The 19,691-nt window shown below is 44.5% G+C and overlaps 1 protein-coding gene across 2 annotated transcripts in view; it reads right to left on the reverse strand.

The window, feature by feature from the left end:
• Positions 1 to 19,691, reverse strand: part of SLC35D4 (solute carrier family 35 member D4) — a 663,061-nt gene that overhangs the window by 621,670 nt on the left and 21,700 nt on the right. For both annotated transcript variants that reach the window (XM_086965641.1, XM_086965642.1), the window contains exon 2: positions 16,985 to 17,031. In XM_086965641.1, coding sequence (XP_086821767.1) covers positions 16,985 to 17,031 — 47 coding nt within the window. The remainder of the gene's footprint in view (positions 1 to 16,984; positions 17,032 to 19,691) is intronic.

The raw sequence follows: 19,691 nt of genomic DNA on the forward strand, positions 1-19,691 counted from the left end.
TTTGCTCTCTTTTTCCTAATATGAACTGAATAGTCTGAAGCCTATGGAAACTTTTCGTAAAGTTACTACTTGTGTTCTAACTTTCAGATGCTTGCTTTGACATTTGTAACACACTTGATTAGACTCACAACAAAAGTGCTACATCCTTGAGAAAATGCTTGACAACTGACAGACAAAAGATGAGAGCATAAAGTTGGCTACTTTCTGGATGCTATAATGACCGTATGACTAAACTACAATGGTTCTAAAGAAACCACAAGGAATTGAATTACCCAATTCTTCCGGATTTTAATACTTTTGACCTACTACATCATCTCATCCTATCGAGGGCGACCAATGGGACAGAGTGGTCTGAGAAATTTGGAGATGTCAAGGGGTGTAAACCTGGAATCGAGTGAGTACAATTGCTCAGATATTGGAACTGATGTGGCGGCACCTTTACCCATCTTGCGGCATAGAGACTGACAATCTGTACATCCAGGAACTGTGATGAAATATTGCAATCTGCAGCTGGCTGGTATGCTAGGGCAGTGGAACCTTTTTGGCTGAAAGGGTACACATTAGACAACTGTGGCATTGATGCTGCAGTGAATGACAGAGGCAGATATTCTGTCTTAAATTAACTGATCAACTTTTGCTAAAATAATAATCTTCCTTGGCTGGGGAACATCAATCTGTTTATATTTGGATTGCGCAGAGTTTTGCTGATGCTTTATTGAAACCTGTTCTAATTTGAATTTAGGGTTGGATGCCATTCATTTGAAACTTGAATAGAATACAAAAATTAAGATTTAATTAACTCTGCTGATTCGGTCTCATTATTTGACTGTGGCTGAGTTCATTTGATTTGGTGGTTTAATCCGAAACAGATATGGGATCCTGGGAGAGTCACATATAATATTGTATGTTAGCAATTATCTTATTCCTGGTCCTCATTTGATAATTGCCCATCCTCTAAGTATTCCTGTCCCATTCAGCACAGAACAAGAGCCATCGGAGGACCGTATAGATCTGGTGTGTTAGCTAGGGTAAATTTGGAATAGGAGAAAATTAGACAGATGAAAGTTTTAAATTAAAAAAGGCCCAATACATTAACGGAACAACACTTTCATGAAACTCAATTAAAAACATTGAAAAATAAACAAAAATACATAGAATACAATTTGGTCCTACATTGCCAGCTCAGACTTCTGGTGACATTTACAAACCAGCACCTTTTGATGGCAATACAGGACAACATAATTTAGTTACCCATTCGAAAGTGATCATCTGCCGCTTACTGCAAGAATGGCCATCAAAGTAAAGCTTGCCCAAAAAATTAAGTCCATAGCACAGTACCTAGAAAAATTTAGCCTCCAAAAAATAAAATGGCAGGGAGCAGTGCCACAAGCCATCCAGGAGACAGTCAGGGAATATTTGGGCAAACAGGGCCCACAAGCAGTAGCTGATCGCATCAAAGCGTGGGAACAGCTGGCCCAGCTATTAGTCCAAAGGTTCCCAGCCACATTAAGTCGGACTTCAAGGATGGCGACCAAAAGAGAGCCCTGGTTTAATAATGAGCTGCGTGATCAAAAAAGAGGGCTTGCAAGAGAGGTACGACAACAATCACGAGCGGCAAACAAAGGAAGTAAAATAAAAAATTGGAAGCAGTGCCAACTAAGGATCAATTATAGGAGGAACCTTAGCAGAGCAAAAATAGCGTACAAGGGGGCAATCTGGACACAATTACTGTCCGCAAGCAAAAAGCCCAATAGCAGCGACTTCTGGGGCATAATAAACAAACTGTCAACTGGCCCAACATTACAGCAAGAAGCGGGAATCGGTCAAGAAACGTGGGTTTACCATGTGAAAACTCTGTACAGCAACATAGCATCAGGCCCGGCAGAACGGCCTGGAGGGCAGCATCCTGAGCAAGAGGAAATGCAATTAGTTCCCAATTCGCACCATCTGGGAGGTAGAGAAACAAGTCGGGAGGCAGCTAGTAAAGAGCCGATTAATTTGACCACCGCAAAGGAACTAAGAGGTCATATTTTAAAACTCAAGCCCAAGGGCGCGGCAGGCCCAAATGGCCTCCCCAATGCCATCTTCAAGAACGACCTGGATTTCTGGTCCTCCTACTTTACACCCATCTTCAATGAGATCTACACACAGTCCAAAGTCCCGGCTTCCTGGAAAGGGAATATCATCCACCCTATATATAAAAAGGGTGACCACCGTAAGCCGGGCAATTACAGACTGATCTCACTGATCGACGTGGAGGCCAAGCTGTACGCTTCTTGTCTGCTAGCCCAGCTCCAAGATTGGATGGAGGAGAAGAACATAATCCCCAAGTTCCAGACGGGCTTCAGGCAAGGGATGGGCACCTCAACCAATCTGGCCACCCTAGCACTCTTAACTGAAAAAGCTTCAAGAAAAAAATCCCGACTCTTTGCATGTTTTGTCGACATCAAAGCCGCATTCGACCGAGTAAGCAGGAGTCTTCTCTGGAACAAACTCAAGGGCTGGGGCTTGCCAGCAGAAATGCTTAACGCCATAACTGCCCTTTACACGGAAACCTGGGCTAGAGTAAAGCTGGGCGACGGGTGTAGCACAACCCCGAGCATTTTTACCCAGCGAGGATTGAAACAAGGATGCGTGCTAGCTCCCAGCCTCTTTAATTTGTTTCTTTCAGATATCGCACAGTACATTGAAAAAGCCGATTGTCACCCTCCAAACATGGCCAATGAGTCAGTCGCCATCCTACAATATGCAGACGACATTGTCTTGCTGAGCCAGACTCCCATTGGCTTACAGAGAGCAATAAATCATTTAGCATCCTACTTGGATCAGGTGCAACTGGAGCTAAACAAAGAAAAAACAAAAATTGTTCGCTTAGTGGATTCTAAAAAGACAAAGTTTAAATGGTCGGTAAAAGGGGCAACCGTGGAAGAGCAGCGTTCATATAAATATCTTGGCATAATAATTGAGCAGGGCATATCTCACAAGGAACAAAAATTGGCTTTAAAAGCTAAAGCCCAATCACTAATCTATGCTTACAGACTTCTACGTAAAAAACTAGACTGCCCGAACTACACTCATCTGCTGAAAGTCATGGCCGCACAAATCCAGCCCAGCCTATCGTACGGCTTAGTCACCTGGTGTGGAAAAGAAGCAAATCTACTGAACGAGCTCCATACCAGGATCTACAAGGCCGTTTTTGAGCTGCCAAAATCTGCCTCTCCTTCTCAGGTTCGACTGGAATTCGGCTTACAGCACCAGAAATTCCGGGTAATGAGTAGCTTTGTCAAACTTTGTCATAAATTCCGCTGTTCTAACCCGGACACCCTGAACAAATTATGCTGGGATGAAATTAAGCACCAGATGAACTTAGAAATACCGAGCTCATGGGGAAGCTTTTTGAGAACAGCTTTGACCGAGCTGGAACTACAAACAGCGTGGGAAAACGGGGAAGACAAAGTAAGCTTCGGCACAGTCGTAAACGCCGCAGCTAAAAAGAAATCCTTGCTGGCTGACAAAAAATCAATCTCTAAGCGCCGGCATGGGTGGACAGGCATCAACTCATACAGAACCCTAAAGCCCCAAAATTATCTATCCGCTCACTTCAGCTTGCAATTAAAAAAGAGCTTTACAAACTTCCGCATGGGCTTGCACGACTCAAAAGACCTGTATCCAACTTGGAAAAAGCCCTATCAATCCGCAAACTGTTGATTATGTGGTTTTAAATCAGAATCTGTAACTCACTTATTATGTACTTGTCCAGCAGTCCTGGAACAGAGGAGACAGTATTTAAAATTAATTTTCAATGAGTTGAACATCCGTTCATGCGAACAAGCAGTGATAAGCTGGCTGGAAGGCGCTTCCATTATCTTGGTCTGCAGGGGCGTCAAATTCATGACAACGGTCAGAAACCTCCTACGGCAAGCAGACGAAGAGTAAACAAAATAAGCAGGATCAAAGTCACCTTCAATAGCCGACCAATAACATTAATGAATGGACAGCATGCTTACTAGCGACTAGCTGCAGGTCGCAAATAGTGGTGTATGAACATTAAAATTTGGAACACTGGGGTATACACTATGCAATTATCTTTTCCAAAAGGTCCCCAAATTTTTAAAAAGAAATATATTTCCTTTTATATAATTATGGAACCATGTCAAAATCAGGTGTATTTATAAATGTAATGAAATTTTTACTACGTTTTTATGGACACGGGGGGGGTTTGTAATGATTTTAATTAATCAAACAATAAACTTATACATACATAGTTACCCATTGTGTATTCTTTATTACACTTTTAATGTACAAAATGCAGTGACCCAAAATCCCAATATTTTCAGAGATGCTCAAAAGCTCCGCTACTGCCCATTGTTCAATTACTAACCTATCGATGAAAATTTAAGCAAAACGAGAACATCCAAAGGGCTATCAGGGCCAACTGTTAGCTGAACATTGCAAAAGAAACTTCGCGCATTTCTGAGCTTATTGATTGCTCATTGTTTATGGACCAGTTTGTTTGTGAAAGCAAAGCAAAATCGAAACGTTCTATATTCAGTCAGTGCCTATTGTAACTCAACAGTGCAGATTAGCGTCATCAATCTTGGTGCATAATCATTGTGGATTGTTTAATCAACTGTCTATTCATGAAAGCTGAACAAACGGACTCCAATTCGTGTCTATTGTTAGCTTTGTCTTGATGGCTATAACATTTTCTAGAACCACACTGTATCTTTTAATAGAGTAAATTCGAAATGTTGCATTTAATGACAATATAAAATACTTGTTTCGCCATTTTACTACAATTTAACAGTGTCACCCACTGTCCCTTGTTTAACCTAATATGGTCTATAAACCTTTTCCTGTTTCCATTATAAATGCACCAAAATAAACATGTAATCTAAAAACAAAAATACAGTTGCCTGGGGGAGGCGCTAGGCTGTGGACTTCCAAGGGACTATCTAGAAAGACTTTTACACATCAAGAATGGTCTAGAGAGTAGTAGATACAAAACTACATTGCTGTGGTTGGGCCTTGTCATCGATCAGAGGAATATTGCAAGAGACATGGCTTGGACATGAAAATGACGGTCGCCCTTTAAGAGTGCTCCGGACCCCTCCTTCATCCGCTGCCATCTATGAGTCTTCAAGGACTCCACCCATCCGCACAGCACTGGCGAAGTGCCTCCAGACCAATTGAGGAGATTCTGATTGCCAAGGGGTCCAGGGGCCCCATCTACTAACCACATAGCAGTGACATCACTCTCCCTCAACATGTTGCCCAGAGGGGGAGGCAGGCTGCTGAGCCGTTGAGTCCCAGGGAGTGCTGCGCTATCTTTAGACAGGGACTGCAGTTTGAAAATCCCTGCCTCTGCCCCTCCACGGGCTCGCTCCTTTTCTCCCCACGCCCGGCAGCAGCCTCACCAATCAACTCCAATAAACTGCTGCATGGGCCCCTGAGGACTGCCCGGCTCCATGCGGCAGTTTGCTGCACCAGTGAGAATCCCTCCAGCCCATTAACATCTCCACCTACCAGTCCCCAGCCAGACTTCAACGATGATTGTGGTGGAGTGAGCTGCCTGCAACAGGGGTGTAAGGCCCCCACAACCTCACTCATCCGCAACACCCTGACCAGGCCTTGGACACCCTGTAGCCACCTCACGGCCTCATCACCAATAGCTGCACAGCCTAACTGACATCCCTAGCCTGGGAGACTGTGTCTGGCAGGAGGCCGACAACTGGGGGCCTGATCGCGGGACACAGGAATGGCCTCCACACCAAGAGTCCATTCAATTCTGCTGCCCCTCACCACCACAGGCCTCATAATCACCAGGCTAATGCAACTCCATACAAGGTAGCACTTCTTCACGGCAGGGGGGGTCTTCCTGGTGGCTCCAACTTTAAGTTATTCAGCTCTGGAACCTAGCCATATTGGGATTGATTAACCTGTCGGAGGCAACATAGCTACCAATATGGATGTAATTCCATGACCGACCCTCTGTGGCAAGAATACCCAAGTGACTTTCCCAATCTGAAGTACCCTATACATGTTTTGGCTACCACAGTCGCCTCTGTGCTGATGCATCCTGTCCATCCACAACCGACAGGCATTGTTAAGCGGGATTGCCGGCTTGGGCTGGGCCGCAGATCCTCGGAATCTGGGATCTACACCGGCCATTCACTTCTCTAGAGACTCTGGCCCGGATCCAGCTCCCTGTGAGCATTGGGACTGCCTGTGGATGGTGGCTGTAGCTGGAGTGCTGGATTTTCTGGTTCCAAGCCCAGGAATTTACAGTAACAAACAAAAAAGTCTACAGTATTTTACCACCCTTCAAACCTCTGCTACATAAATCACTGTAGATTAACCTCCGCAAGCCACTCAATACCAGACCCGCAAAACTCTTGGAGAGGCACCACACGGTCGGGCACATGACCTCTGCCCCAATGAGTCCCCACTCGCTTGGCCAGGGGCCACGGTGTACTTCACAGCCAAAAGGGCATTGCTAGGTGGTACCTGACTCCAGGACCTTGCTGCTCGTGCTACTGTGTCATTGCGGTAAGTGGGTTGGGCTCCTTCTAGCACTAGATTGTGATGCCTCATCTCCTCATCAATATAGTTAAAGACAAACTCACCAGGCCAAAGGTCTCCCAAACTCGAAGGGATCAAAACACATTGGGCCATGGGCAAGCCGGTGGTGTGGATAAAACACTGTCACCTGCAAGCAACCTGGCAACAATTCTTCATGCTTTCCTCACCTCCTAAGCCTCAGTAGATACAAAGATTGGGGAGGTGCACGTCGAAATAGCTCTTCTGAGCCGTGATCTCCGCAATGCCACAAATAGGATAACTTAGGCCGAAACTTGTCACTGTCCTCGTGTGCCAAATCTCCTGACTACTCTCGCAGACGACAGAGCTCCATCGCCAAGTAGAATATGTATAAAATCGCTCCCAGCGCAACAATCTGCGCTTTGTGGGTATACCAGAAGGTATGGAGTTCCCACAAGTGCAGAATTCCTTGAAACCTGGCTTAAATCATGGATGCTGGCAGACCTCCTGTCTTCATGGTTTGCGATCAAAAGGGCACACAGCCCTGTTGTGTGAGGCATTTTGTTTGTTTATAAGTTTTGTAATGTTGCCCATCCAATCCCAAGGCATTTCGCTGATATAAGAGCCTTATTAGAGGAAGACCCTTTAGACATGCTGTTTGTGACTGAAACGTGGTTCAACGACAGCTCGGGACCGGACATCCATCTTGCCCTTCCTTTGGGTTACCAGATACATAGATTGGACCGGATAGAGAGAATAGGGGGTGGTATTGCTATTATTTATTTATTTATTTATTTATTTATTTATTTCCTTATATAGCGCCTGATTCAATTCCCGAAGGGATATCTCTGCGCTTGTGCTTCCACTGGTTAGTCTCTATCAGAGTTTTTTTTAGCTGTTTTATAAGAGAAGTTTTACCTAAGGCAGGGTAAAGAGATAGGTTTTTAGGTTTTTTCTCAAGGATTCAAGGCTGGTAATTTGTTTCAGCACAGGGGGTAGGGAGTTCCAAAGGACAGGGCCTTTGTAAGAAAGGGCCCGACCTCCCTGTCTGGCTCTTCTGAACCTTGGAACCTGAAGCAATTGGTGGCTACTGGAGCGTAAAGTACGTCCAGGGGTGTATGGAACAAATTTTTCCTTTAAGTATCTGGGTCCAGTGCCAAACAGGCATTTATGTATGGTAGAACATATCTTAAATTTAACATGCTGCTTTACCGGTAACCAGTAGAGTTGGTGAAGAAGGGGACGAGAGGGAGTTCTGGGGGGGGGGGGCATTGAGAACTAGCCTCGCTGCAGTGTTTGGACCACTTGTAATTTTTCCAGTTGTTCCTCATTGGCCGATATGTATAGGCCATTACAGTAGTCCATCCTACTTATTATTAAAGTCTGAACAAGCGTTTTCCTGTGGTTGTCTGGCAGAAATGGAAAAACGCGCCGAAGCAGCCCAACCACCCGGAAGCATGCACCTGTGACTTGGGTAGTGTGTTCCTTAAGTAGGAGTGCTTGATCCAGCCGTATACCAAGATTTTTGACTATTTGTTTCGGACTTGGGACAGGTCCTAACTCTAAGGGCCACCAGTCTGGGGACCACATTAGAGTTGCCCTCCCAAACAACATGACCTCAGTTTTGGTCACGTTGCATTGGAGGCAGTTCTGTGCCATCCAGTGTGCCACTGCTCTCATTCCGTCCGCAAATGATTTTTGGATTGCGGGTGTGAGAGTATGGAAAGGAAATAAAAGCTGGGTGTAATCAGCGTATGATACCGGGGTGAACCCATAAGATCTTATAATGTTTGCCAAGGGGGCCACATACACGTTAAAAAGCGTGGGGCTTAGGCATGAGCCCTGTGGCACTCCCTTGGTGAGCTTCCTAAAGGTGGAGAAGTGGGAGCCCAACTTGACACCTTGTGAACGACCCGAAAGAAAGCTTTCCAACCATGACAGAGCCACACCTCCTATGCCCACATCTCTCAATCGGCCGAGAAGAAGTTCATGTGACACCGTGTCAAAGGCAGCGGATAATTCTAGCAGCACCAGAATCATTGAGCCCCCTCCATCAAGTGACATCCTGATGTTATCAGTCACTGAGAGGAGGGCCGATTCTGTGCTGTGATTGGGCCTGAAACCAGATTGAGAGTGGTCCAGGCCCTCCGCTGCCTCGATGTAATTTGACAGGTGAGTATTCACATGCTTCTCGGTCAATTTGCTAAGATAGGGCAGGAGGGAGATGGGTCGGAGATTGGAAAGGTCCGTCCATGGAAGTGCGGCACTCTTTCGGATAGGGTTGACCACTGCTTTTTTCCATTCCACTGGCACATGTCCTTCCCTGAGGGAGTGATTTATTACTGTTTGGATTTGAGGTCCTAACAGGGTAGTCAGGGGGGCCATCATTTTAGCTGGTAAAAAATCATTGGGGGATCCAGATTTTATATGGCTGGTAAGGAGGGGAGGATCTATGTCAGTTACTGGTGGAAAAGTTATTAGAGAGACTTTTCTTTGAGTGGGTATGGAGGAGGCAGGAGTACTACAATGAGAGCTCGTGGCTTTCAGGATTTTCTCATAGATTGAGTTTATTTTATTTTCAAAAAACAGTGAAATTTCATTGCATAGGGATAGTGAGAAGTCATCTGGGCTAGCACAAGCTGTTGGTTTGACAAATGCTTCCAATATTTTATATAGTTCCTTCGGGGAAAGATTAATTCAAATGTACGATAGCTCAGCTTCATCTCCCAGAATGTGAAAGTTTACAGTTTCACATAGCACTATCCCCTAACCGCACCTTTTCTGGGATACTTATTTATAGACCACCAGGCACAAGCTGCAGGTTCATGGAGGCACTCCCAGACTCCTTAATTAGTCTGGCAATGGAGAAATCCCATGACTATTTTGGGTTATTTTAATTTTCACTTTAATGAACAAAATACCCTTCACATCAAACGGCTGCAGGGTGATTTAGAAGCTCTACAATTAACGCAGCGTGTGACCTCACCCACATACGAGAAAGGGCATATACTTGACCTTATTTTTTCTAATGACCCTGAAATCACTGTACTAAAAACTATACCAGTCCCCTGGTCAAATCACTTTTTAAATAGATTTGGCCTACCCAACCCCGCACAGCAGGAGAAATCTCAAGCCCAAACGGTTGTAAGGCGTAGTTAGGCTAGATTGGACCCAGAACCCTGGCAGACGGTCCTAACGGACAGCATTCCAAAATTTGCTGGTAACATAGAAGAGAAATATCAGCAATGGGAAGACTGGATTACCCGGTAGGCTGATATATGTGCCCCCATGAGAACTATCAACAATAAAACATGCCTTAGAAGAGCACCATGGTATAATGAACAGCTCTTGGAATTAAAAAAACAATGTAAGAAACTGGAGAGACTATGGAGAAAGAATTATGATCCAGCTTTAAAATCTAGATACAAGCTGCTAATTAGGACGAATCATAATGATATGAAGAGTGCTCAAGCTAAATTCTATGAAGAAAAAATCTCTCAATCACCTAATTCCTCAAGAGAACTATTTAGAGTGGTTAAAACACTAACTAACTCCCATGAAAATACAAAAACCCTCCCGGTCTCAGTCGAAAGGTGCAATGACATAGCTACCTTTTTCCATAAAAAAGTAATATAAATATATGACCAATTCCCAAAGGATAGGAACTTGAACACTGATATAGGCACAGAGGTGGAAGGTCCTTTATCCTTCCCAAAATTAGCTCATTTCCCCAGACTTGAGAAAAAAGACGTTTGTAATCTTATAAAAGGTACTAAATCTGGATCACCTATTGATCCAGCCCTCCAACAGATTGTAGCTAAAGCAATGGAGACCATTTTACCTTCCATAACGAATTGCTCTACCTATCATTAGAAACAGCTTTGGTCCCAAAAGCTTGGAAGCATACAATCATTGGGCCTTTACAAAAAAAAGCCAATTTGGACCCTACTGTCTATAGCAATCTACGCCCTATCTCACTTTTGCCATTTATTAGCAAACTTTTAGAAAAGTATGTAAACAATATCTTGACGAACTTCCTGGAAACTAATGAAATACTGCATCCCACACAGATGGGTTTTCGTGCCTCCCATAGTACAGAATCAGCACTGTTGGTGGTCAGAGGAGCTAAGGACACTGTTGGATGGGGGTGGTTCTGCCGCTATCCTTTTGTTAGACCTCAGTGCAGCATTTGACACTGTAGATTATTCCACTTTAATGGGGATACTACGGGAAATAGGAGTCCAGGGCCTTCCCATGGACTGGTTAGCTTCTTTTTTGAAAGACAGGTCCTTCCAAGTGATAGAAGGGGACTGTTTTCAGATCCCCTCCCAATTACATGTGGCGTCCCACAGGGATCTTACCTCAGTCCTACCCTATTTAATATTTATGTACGACAGCTGGCTAATATAGCGCAGGAAGATGGTGTCTCAGTGGAGTCATATGCTGACGACACTCAGCCGATAGTCTCCCTAACAGATAACGCTAATCAGCAGTTGAGTCACTGTATGGAGAGATTGGTAAATTGGATGGCCAATAGCCATCTGAAATTAAATGGCGAAAAAAACAGAGATTATGCTATTAGGAAAATTCACTATCCAGGCACCCCTGACACAGTGGCCCCCTTGTATGGGAAACCCACCTACACCCAAACAAGTTATAAAAAACTTGGGGGTCTGGAAGGAGAACTCACTCACAATGGATTGCCAATCCAGGAAACTGTCAGGAATATGTTTTTATTTGCTTAAAATACTAAGGAAGATTATTGAGGTGATCCCGGAACATCTGAAAAAAACAGTCATCCAGTCTCTTATAATCTAGCGCTTAGACTGTGGTAACTCACTTTATGTAGGCGCGCCTACATATGTGACAAAGAGACTACAAGTACCAGAAAGCTCAAGAGTGTCCCTTGTAATATATTTCTGGACAAATAAAAAATAGCTACCATTGATAAGTTTTGCTACCTAGGAGTTCTGTTTGACAGGCGGTGCCGCTGGAAGCCGGCGATTGCAGCAAGAAAGTTGGCTTTCATTCGCACCATAGGCGCCTTGCGCGCTTTCTCTGACAGACTCGGTGGCAAACCAATCAAGGAGCTGACCCAGATTTATCGGGCCAAATGCGCTTCCACAGCCTCCTACGGTGCGGGTTTATGGGGTATTGAGAGGGATCACTCCCTCCAGGCTGCGAAAATCAATTCATCTGCTACCTACTGGGAGTACCTAAAAGCACATCCTCATTCATGACGCATATCGAGACAGGAGTTAAACATCTTAGTGACATCATTAAGATGTCCCCTATTCTTTTGTGGCACAAGGTGTGGACAACACAAGAAGCTAGTTTTAACAGGGACCTTATAGAAGATTGCTTAGCCTTAGATGGTGTTGCCAAGTTTAGATGGTTATCATATGTAAGATCACTACTTACCGTACTAGGACATCCAGAATACTTTGATAATCCAAGATCAATGGAGGGTGTTTCAAGATCAGCTCTCAAAAAAACAATAACCATCCACCTGGAAACTGCGAGATGGAATCTTGAAAAACATAAACATACCATCTTAAACTTCCAGGAAATTACCCCCACTGAAGGCCTGCAAACTTACCTGAATGTTGATCCTAGTCCGTACCACCGAATGCTTCTGTCCCGTCTGCGTCTAGGGTTTTTTTATCGTATGGTAACCTTTCCTGACATGAACAACTGGTCATCTTTCAAGCTGACCTGTCCATGCGATAATATCGCAGTACAATCCAATTTGCACATAATGTTTTTTTGCACATTTTATTCTAACCCCAGAAAACTATATCTGAAACCTTTATTAAAACGATGGGGTTTAAGAAATTGCAGGCCAGCTTTTCTAAGATTGTTAAGACTAGAAGATGATCATGTGATTTTCGCGGTTTCATGTTTTTTAAGAATTGTTATAAAGTACCGTAAATCCATGTGGCAAAATATTCCCCCTTCCGGTATCACGTTGCCCACGGTCGTTGTTTGATGATATTGCATTTTAAATTTATAATAACTGAGGTTTTATCTCGTTGACTATACACTTGTTTTTAAATGAATGTGTATAAGTAAGCAACTTTTGTATCAACTATGTGTATGAATTTTCAATTGATGTATTTGTTGTGCTTTTATGATTTTTCTTGAAAATCGAATAAAGCTTTACTTACTTACTTACTAGACTACAAGTAGTACAAAATGCGGCAGCAAGACTCCTTCTAAAAATCCCTAAACGCACTTTGACTAAAGAAGCACTGAAACAGCTACACTGGCTCCCTTTTGAAACAAGAATAATGCTTAAGTCCCTATGCCTGGCATATAGAGCTGTTAACAAAAAAGGCCCAATAAAACTGAGACAAAAGATGTCAAGGTATATCCCGACCAGGCATCTAACATCAGCCCAGCAACAGCTTCTCAGGAAAACGAGAGCCAAAAGAGCCAGGGGGGGGGGGGGGGGGGGGGGGCAGATCATTTGCCCACCTGGTACCAACGATGTGGAATGCCCTCCCACATAAAATAAGAATTCTACCCAATGAAACCGATTTCAGGAAACATCTCAAAAAACTTTGCTGTTCCCCTTGTGGATATCCTAGCTTGTAAACAGTACTCTTTAGCGCTGGTAACCCCTCGGGCAACCATGCAATCTACAAATCCCTAACATAACATACCATAACATCCCTAACATGTTACACACCACACTTAGATATGCAATGATGCAGGAATGTACGCAACTAGTCCTCGGTACACAGTCACTTGCTGTACACACTGGGCGGAAGTCATGGGCGACCTTCCTCAAAGGGACAGGCTTCCAATGTCTTTTTCCTCCACCTGCACTATCCACACCCTGACATGGGGCATCCATGGGTGCCATCCTGGAATATTAACGGTCTGCTGGATCACATACCACACAGCAATCCTGAGATTTGCAAGTGCTTTCTTCCCGCCACCCTAATGCTACAAGAGACACCTATTGGGAACCTTTGTCCATTCCTGGCACGTACTGTTCACCTCGTCTGTGCCTAGGCACCTCCTGCAGCCCTAGACAACCTCTTTGTGGACCTCTCCAAGGTACTACTGGCCCTTCCAGAGGAGTTGAAAGTGGTGGGGAGCAACTTTAATGTGGTCCGATCCCTGAAATAGAGGCTGAAGGCACTCCCTCCGCTTCCCTTCGAACTGGAGCCTGTTTTCTCTCAGAGTGGACTTCAGCTCTCAGACTTTGTAACGTGTGGATCCCTCACCAACATCAGTACAACCACACCTCTGCAGCCCACCTTACACATTCTCACATAGATCTTCTCTTTATGCCTGCTCTAGACTGTTGTGAAGTGTCTCAGATCCAGATCCTTCCATGTGGGAAATCAGACCATGCTGCTCTTCCTCTCCGCTTTAGTTCCCCCACTGATGGGCCCCGTCCCATGTGGCGTCTTAAAACCTGGTACCTCCAAGATGAATCTTACGCACAGAACTTAGAAGGTGATGTACAGATTTAATTCCATTCTAATGAGGGCATGGTCCGCTCAATTGATACATTACGGGCTGCCAGCAATGCTACCATTAGAGGTCATGGATTAGAGCCCTAGAACGGACTCGCTCCCAATAAATCGCTCAGCTGGAAACTTGTGCCCTTCAATTGAAGTTGCGTCTTGCTGCTGATCCTCATCGTACTGTCTCGTAGAAATTGGACCTGGTGCGTGAGAAGATCAGCCTCCTATTGCTTGAAACAACTGTGGCGAGCCTCGACGGCCAGGGTATACGGATGGGGAGATAAACATGCAGGTTGCTATACTGGCTGTCTCCAGCCCGCTATTAATACGATAATACAAGAAATTAGGGACAAACACGGCCACGCTCAGCATGCTCTATGCGATATTGCATAAACAGCTGTATACGGGGACCAGTGCGGAGACGGAGTCAAACCCTCACTTTCTGTAGGAAGTTTCCCTCCCTATGCTATCTCCTTTGAAGATTCAAATACTAGATCAACCCTTATTGGTTGATGAAATAGTAACAGCTATTCAGCTGTGGCTTTTTGGAAGACCCATAGTCCTGCTGGACTTTCTACAGAATACTATGCTAGGTTTTGAGATATTTTGTCGCCCCTAACTTCTCGCTCTCTATAAAGAGGTGCCTTCCCACCTGAAATAGACACTTCCACTATTGTGGTTCTTCTAAAGACACAGCCTCCATTCCCCTCCTGTGCTGACTACCGTCGGATACTCCTACCTTGGCAATGGTTTCACAATATGGATAGGCTGGTGTCATAGTTCCTCTGGCATAATTCTAGGCCACGTCAATGCGCTTACGATGGAGGTCTAGGGATGATGACCTTTACCTATACAACCTCGGATTCCAGCTTTTGGTGATCAATAACTGGCTTAATGGGGGGTTGTCCAACCCAGCCTACCGGCGGGAATTGACATCCCTGGAATTCCCTAAGATTATGGACATATTCTACAGATCCACAGTCTCTGCTGTTACCCCTGAGGTGACTCGGTTGGTCTTTTCAGCTGGGAGAGCTGCGCTTTGACACATTAAGTGGGATACCAAACTTACGCTCCACACCCCTTCTTAACACGGCACGTGGTTGAGGGAAGTGTCCACACTGACAGGGGTCGGAAAATGGGACCACATCGGCATGTTGCAACTAGGCGACATATGGTCCGGGACCCACATTCGCTCCTTTTAGGAGCTTCATGAGTCCTATGCACTCACCTCTTCTCAATTCAACAAATAGTTACAACTACGCCATGCATTACATGTTCACGAACCCGGTACCAACTTTCATCCTGAATTCAGTCCCATGGAAGCCAAACTTCTCATGGGCACCCAGGACAAAGGGGGGCTCTCACAGATTTACTGCACCCTTATTATCATTGGCCCTAGTACACAGGATCACCTTAGAACACGCTGAGAGGAATGGTTGGGACCACTCGAAGATGAAAACTGGCGGACACTGTGATGGCACCTCGCATCATAGCGTTCTCCTTCCGGCTCTGTCTGATCCAAACCCTTATCTCTACTGTACCTATCTCACCCCGACCAGGTTACATAAGGTAGGCTTTCTTCCTGCTCCCACCTGCCCCCGCTGTTCCAACGCCCCTCTGATTTATACTACATGGTATGTTTAGGTCCGATGATCCAAAGATTCTGGATGGCAGTGAACAGGGAACTTTCTGATGCTACTGCCTGGGATCATGGAGGGTTCTGATGGCTTGAGAAAAGATTGGGCGTTTTTGGTACGGCTACCATGGTGCCAGAAAAGGATGGATCATTGTGTGAGTCTGGAAAGGCCCGTGTACGCAGCGCAGGCTTCCACAAAACCTTCCACGATCTGGAAAAACCGAGGTCTATTCAGAGGTTTTCTCCACAAACCCTGTTACAGGGAGCCTTGGACTTTAGACCGTGAAGTAATGCTCTTGGAGACCTCGAGGAGGGGTTTACATGAGCTATGTTCTGAAGGACATGTGCAAATCTAGATCAGTAATGGGGCTGTGCGATCGTATCTCCTCCGTTTGTACTAGGGTGAAACTCAGTCAAATATGTTATAAAAATTACATAACGTATAACTTACAAAATATTTCCCTATAATGCAATCTTGGTGTTCAGGATGGTGGCCTTTACAAACCATTTGACCTTTGACCACGTGGTTTATAACAGCATCCCTTGATGGCAATAGACCATCAAATTACACGTTTACCTGTCTTGCATAACTCAACATGGGCATTTCTTAGGCATATGTTGACCCCCTGGGGCATCTTGGAGCTGAATAACAGGTGTTTACTGCGAAACAACTCATTTCAGCCTTTCATCCTTCCAAGGTCATTTCATAGACCTTGGAAGGATGAAAGGCTCAGTAGGCCTACAAGAATTTGAACCACTGATCATGAGGTAAAGCACATATCCTCGAAATAGAAATATTAGTCTACAGAGCCACCAGCCCTGCCAATGTTTTTGTATATGTATTGTTTGCATTTATGGATGTGCATTTTGGGATATTCGATGTAGATTCTTCAATGTTGCCACCGTTATTTCAAATACAAAAAAAAAAGACTTTCCGTATCGACTGTTCTGACCAGCTCTGTAAGGTGTGATTTTGTTTGTGTCTATTGACCATTTACATCATCATTTTGTCACAATCTTTTAACCCCATTTGTTTCACTGTGGAGTTCAAACATGTACTCCTTTCTGATTTAAACTGTACCTCATCTCAAATTTCTTTGGGTGCCATATGTATTTCAGATATGGCAGAAAAACAACGTAGACACAACCAGCAGATGAACATTACACTCTAACGACATCCCCTGAAGAAACATCATAAATGCATTCCTGTACCCAATCCCTCTGAAAGTAGGATGTGGTGCATGCTGCCTGGAACATTAATATGTTATACAACAAAAACAAACACAGCATTTGAATGTTGGATCAGTGGTTTCAATGTAATACTCACCCTTGGAAAAGGGTAGGGTAGGTGAATTTCAGGACAGACAGGACATACTGGAAAAACAAATACAGAGTTAATTGAACGCCTCACAACATTGTTATAACAATTATACACTTGACACAGTTAGAGGCATAAACATGCATAACATGTTACAAACTGGAGGAGTCCTGCATGACTGCAAATAATAAAAATGCACTTGACAGCTGATAATATAAAACTGAGCAACAGATAAGACATATTTTGAGCTGGTTCTCTCATCATTTGTCTAACTCATGCTTCCCGGTATACTGAGTTCTCATCATCACGAAGATCTACAGGATCGAGAATCCGTGTTTTGTGAGCCACAACTTGCAATGATCATTTCCAGAAGCTCCTGAACCTCAGTTTGACTTTGATTTTCAGTCAGTAGATTCATTTAGTTTCCGTTTCCCCACTTGTTAGGTGATCCGTTTCTGACCTTGCCTTTTATCCTTTGTGTAACACCACACAAACAGTTGTCTAAAGCACTTTATAGCTATAACGGAGGAAAGTGAATCAGTTTAAAAAAGATAAATCACTTTCACACTCCATACGATAAACTTTAGTCGAACGTTATGAAATCAGCATAAAAGCAATAGATTACTTTAATCACAGCATGATGAATAATCAGAATATAAAAATAAGGGCATAAATAAAAATACAACCAACATTCCCATCTGATTAAAAAAACATTCTATTTCTTACACGGAGAGTATTTTTAAGAAAAGAACTGACATGGTCACAGATCGCTGGTGTGCTCAGCCTCTGCAGATACAGCAAAGACGGTCTACATCCGATCAGACCCGACCCCTCAGTACTGGAATTAAAAAACGCTCCATGAATAAAATGCGCTGGAAAAATACAAAGTGGGACAAACACTGAGGTGAGCTTTAGTCACATGGGCAGAAGGAATAGATGGACTGTTATACTGCCCAAGAGGAAAGCATAACTGCCATCTAATGATATCTATTCTAAATCGGGTTAGAATGATCCTACCCCAAGAACGAAATACAAAATCCAGACACTGCTCTACCCTGGTGCAGTTTGGATTAAAACGAATTCCTTATTCTGGGTTTTGACTTGCACGGCCGCCTCCCACTCCCGCCTACGTTTCATAAAAGATTTTTTAAACCAAGACTGTGCAATTTTTGACAGGCCCTCGGGTTTAGAAAAGATATAGAGCTTACCCAGGAAGGTGAACATCTTCTTAATATATTGTAACTAGGGCATTTGAAGGCCCCTATCACAGGACAGACAGTCCTCGGTAATTTCTCTATTAAACAGGACTTGGGATTACTCCAGACCGAGCACCACAACAAGGGGCCTGACTGATATGATCTTCAACACAATCAAGCCCTAGTTCCTCTCAAAATAAAAGAGGGACCACAATACGGCACAGAGCCTTCAACAGGGTTGATTGCCACTCCCGCGTCGGCTACGCGGGAGAGCTTGGCTATGAAGTGTAGAGCTGGAGGGTAGCAGCTTCGGAAGGTGAACAGCAGACACTCCCGGTGACCTGACATCGGTGTCACGGTGGCTGGGACTCCCAGCTAACAGTGCAGCAGTCGGAATGAGTGCCCCACCTGGTACGCACCAATGGCTTAGTGGCAGCTACCCCCCACAGAGAGCAGAGACCCCCTTCTGCCCCCATCAATATTGAACAACACCAAGTTCAACAACTGGGAGTGGTGGAGTAAAAGGTGATTGGTGTCCAGAGGGGTACTGTAATGGGATAGTACGGAGTGGCAAAGAAGGTTCAGGCCCAAAAAATAATGATCTATGTCGTACCGAAAGGCAGCGTATCTCCGCAGGATGTGAAGAATGAATGATAATATGGGAAAGGCCCTGAACCGACACTTTTGGACATCATGACTACAATCCGGAACCCTCAAGCTGCTCTAGGAGGAAAAATAGACTCCGTCTCCTTAGAAGCGAATCTTCTAAGGGTGGATATGTGTAATATGGCGGTACCTGAGACGGAGGGCCATGTCAAAACAATGCAAGAAAAAAAAAACTCAAAAAAATAGTGGCTGAACTGACAACCCAGGCATCCACACTGAAGGGGCCACTCGAGGATGCGTACGGGGCACTCAAGACATAATAATCTTCGATTTGTGAGGTTACCCGAGCACTTAGAGGGCCCCTCAGCTGAACTCTTTCTTGAAGAATAGATCACGGATACATTACGGCCGCCGAGTCTGTATAAATTCTTCTCCATAGAACGGGCCCATCCATCGGTGACTGCTCTACCACAGCCTGAGACTCCCTCCCCAGGGCAATGATTGCCAGACTGTTTAACCATGACGCGATCTGACAACACGCCCGCAAAACTGGTTCAATACAATTTGAAAACTCTACTAGCTTAATCTTTCCGGATTACATGAGGGAGGTCCAGGATATGTGCAAATCCTTTATGTGAGTGAAGAGGAAGCTAGGGGAGCTCCAAGTACAGTACAGTATTATATTCCCTGCCAAACTGTGCATTCAACATGTCAGAAAGTTGCAATTCTTTACATCACCAGAAGCATCCTGGGATTGGCCAGAGAAGATGGTGGAATCCCCAAATTTGAGGTGAGAAGGTGCCCGACTGAGTGGGCTGGGGTCCCCTTTGGCAACACATTATAAAGCTGAGAAGAGCACGATTACCCCGGCAAGCAGAACGGATGGAGAAGATCAGGGCGTATAATCGTCCACA

The sequence above is a fragment of the Lissotriton vulgaris genome, chromosome 4_1, assembly GCF_964263255.1.
Source record: "Lissotriton vulgaris chromosome 4_1, aLisVul1.2, whole genome shotgun sequence".
Lineage (NCBI taxonomy): Eukaryota > Metazoa > Chordata > Amphibia > Caudata > Salamandridae > Lissotriton > Lissotriton vulgaris.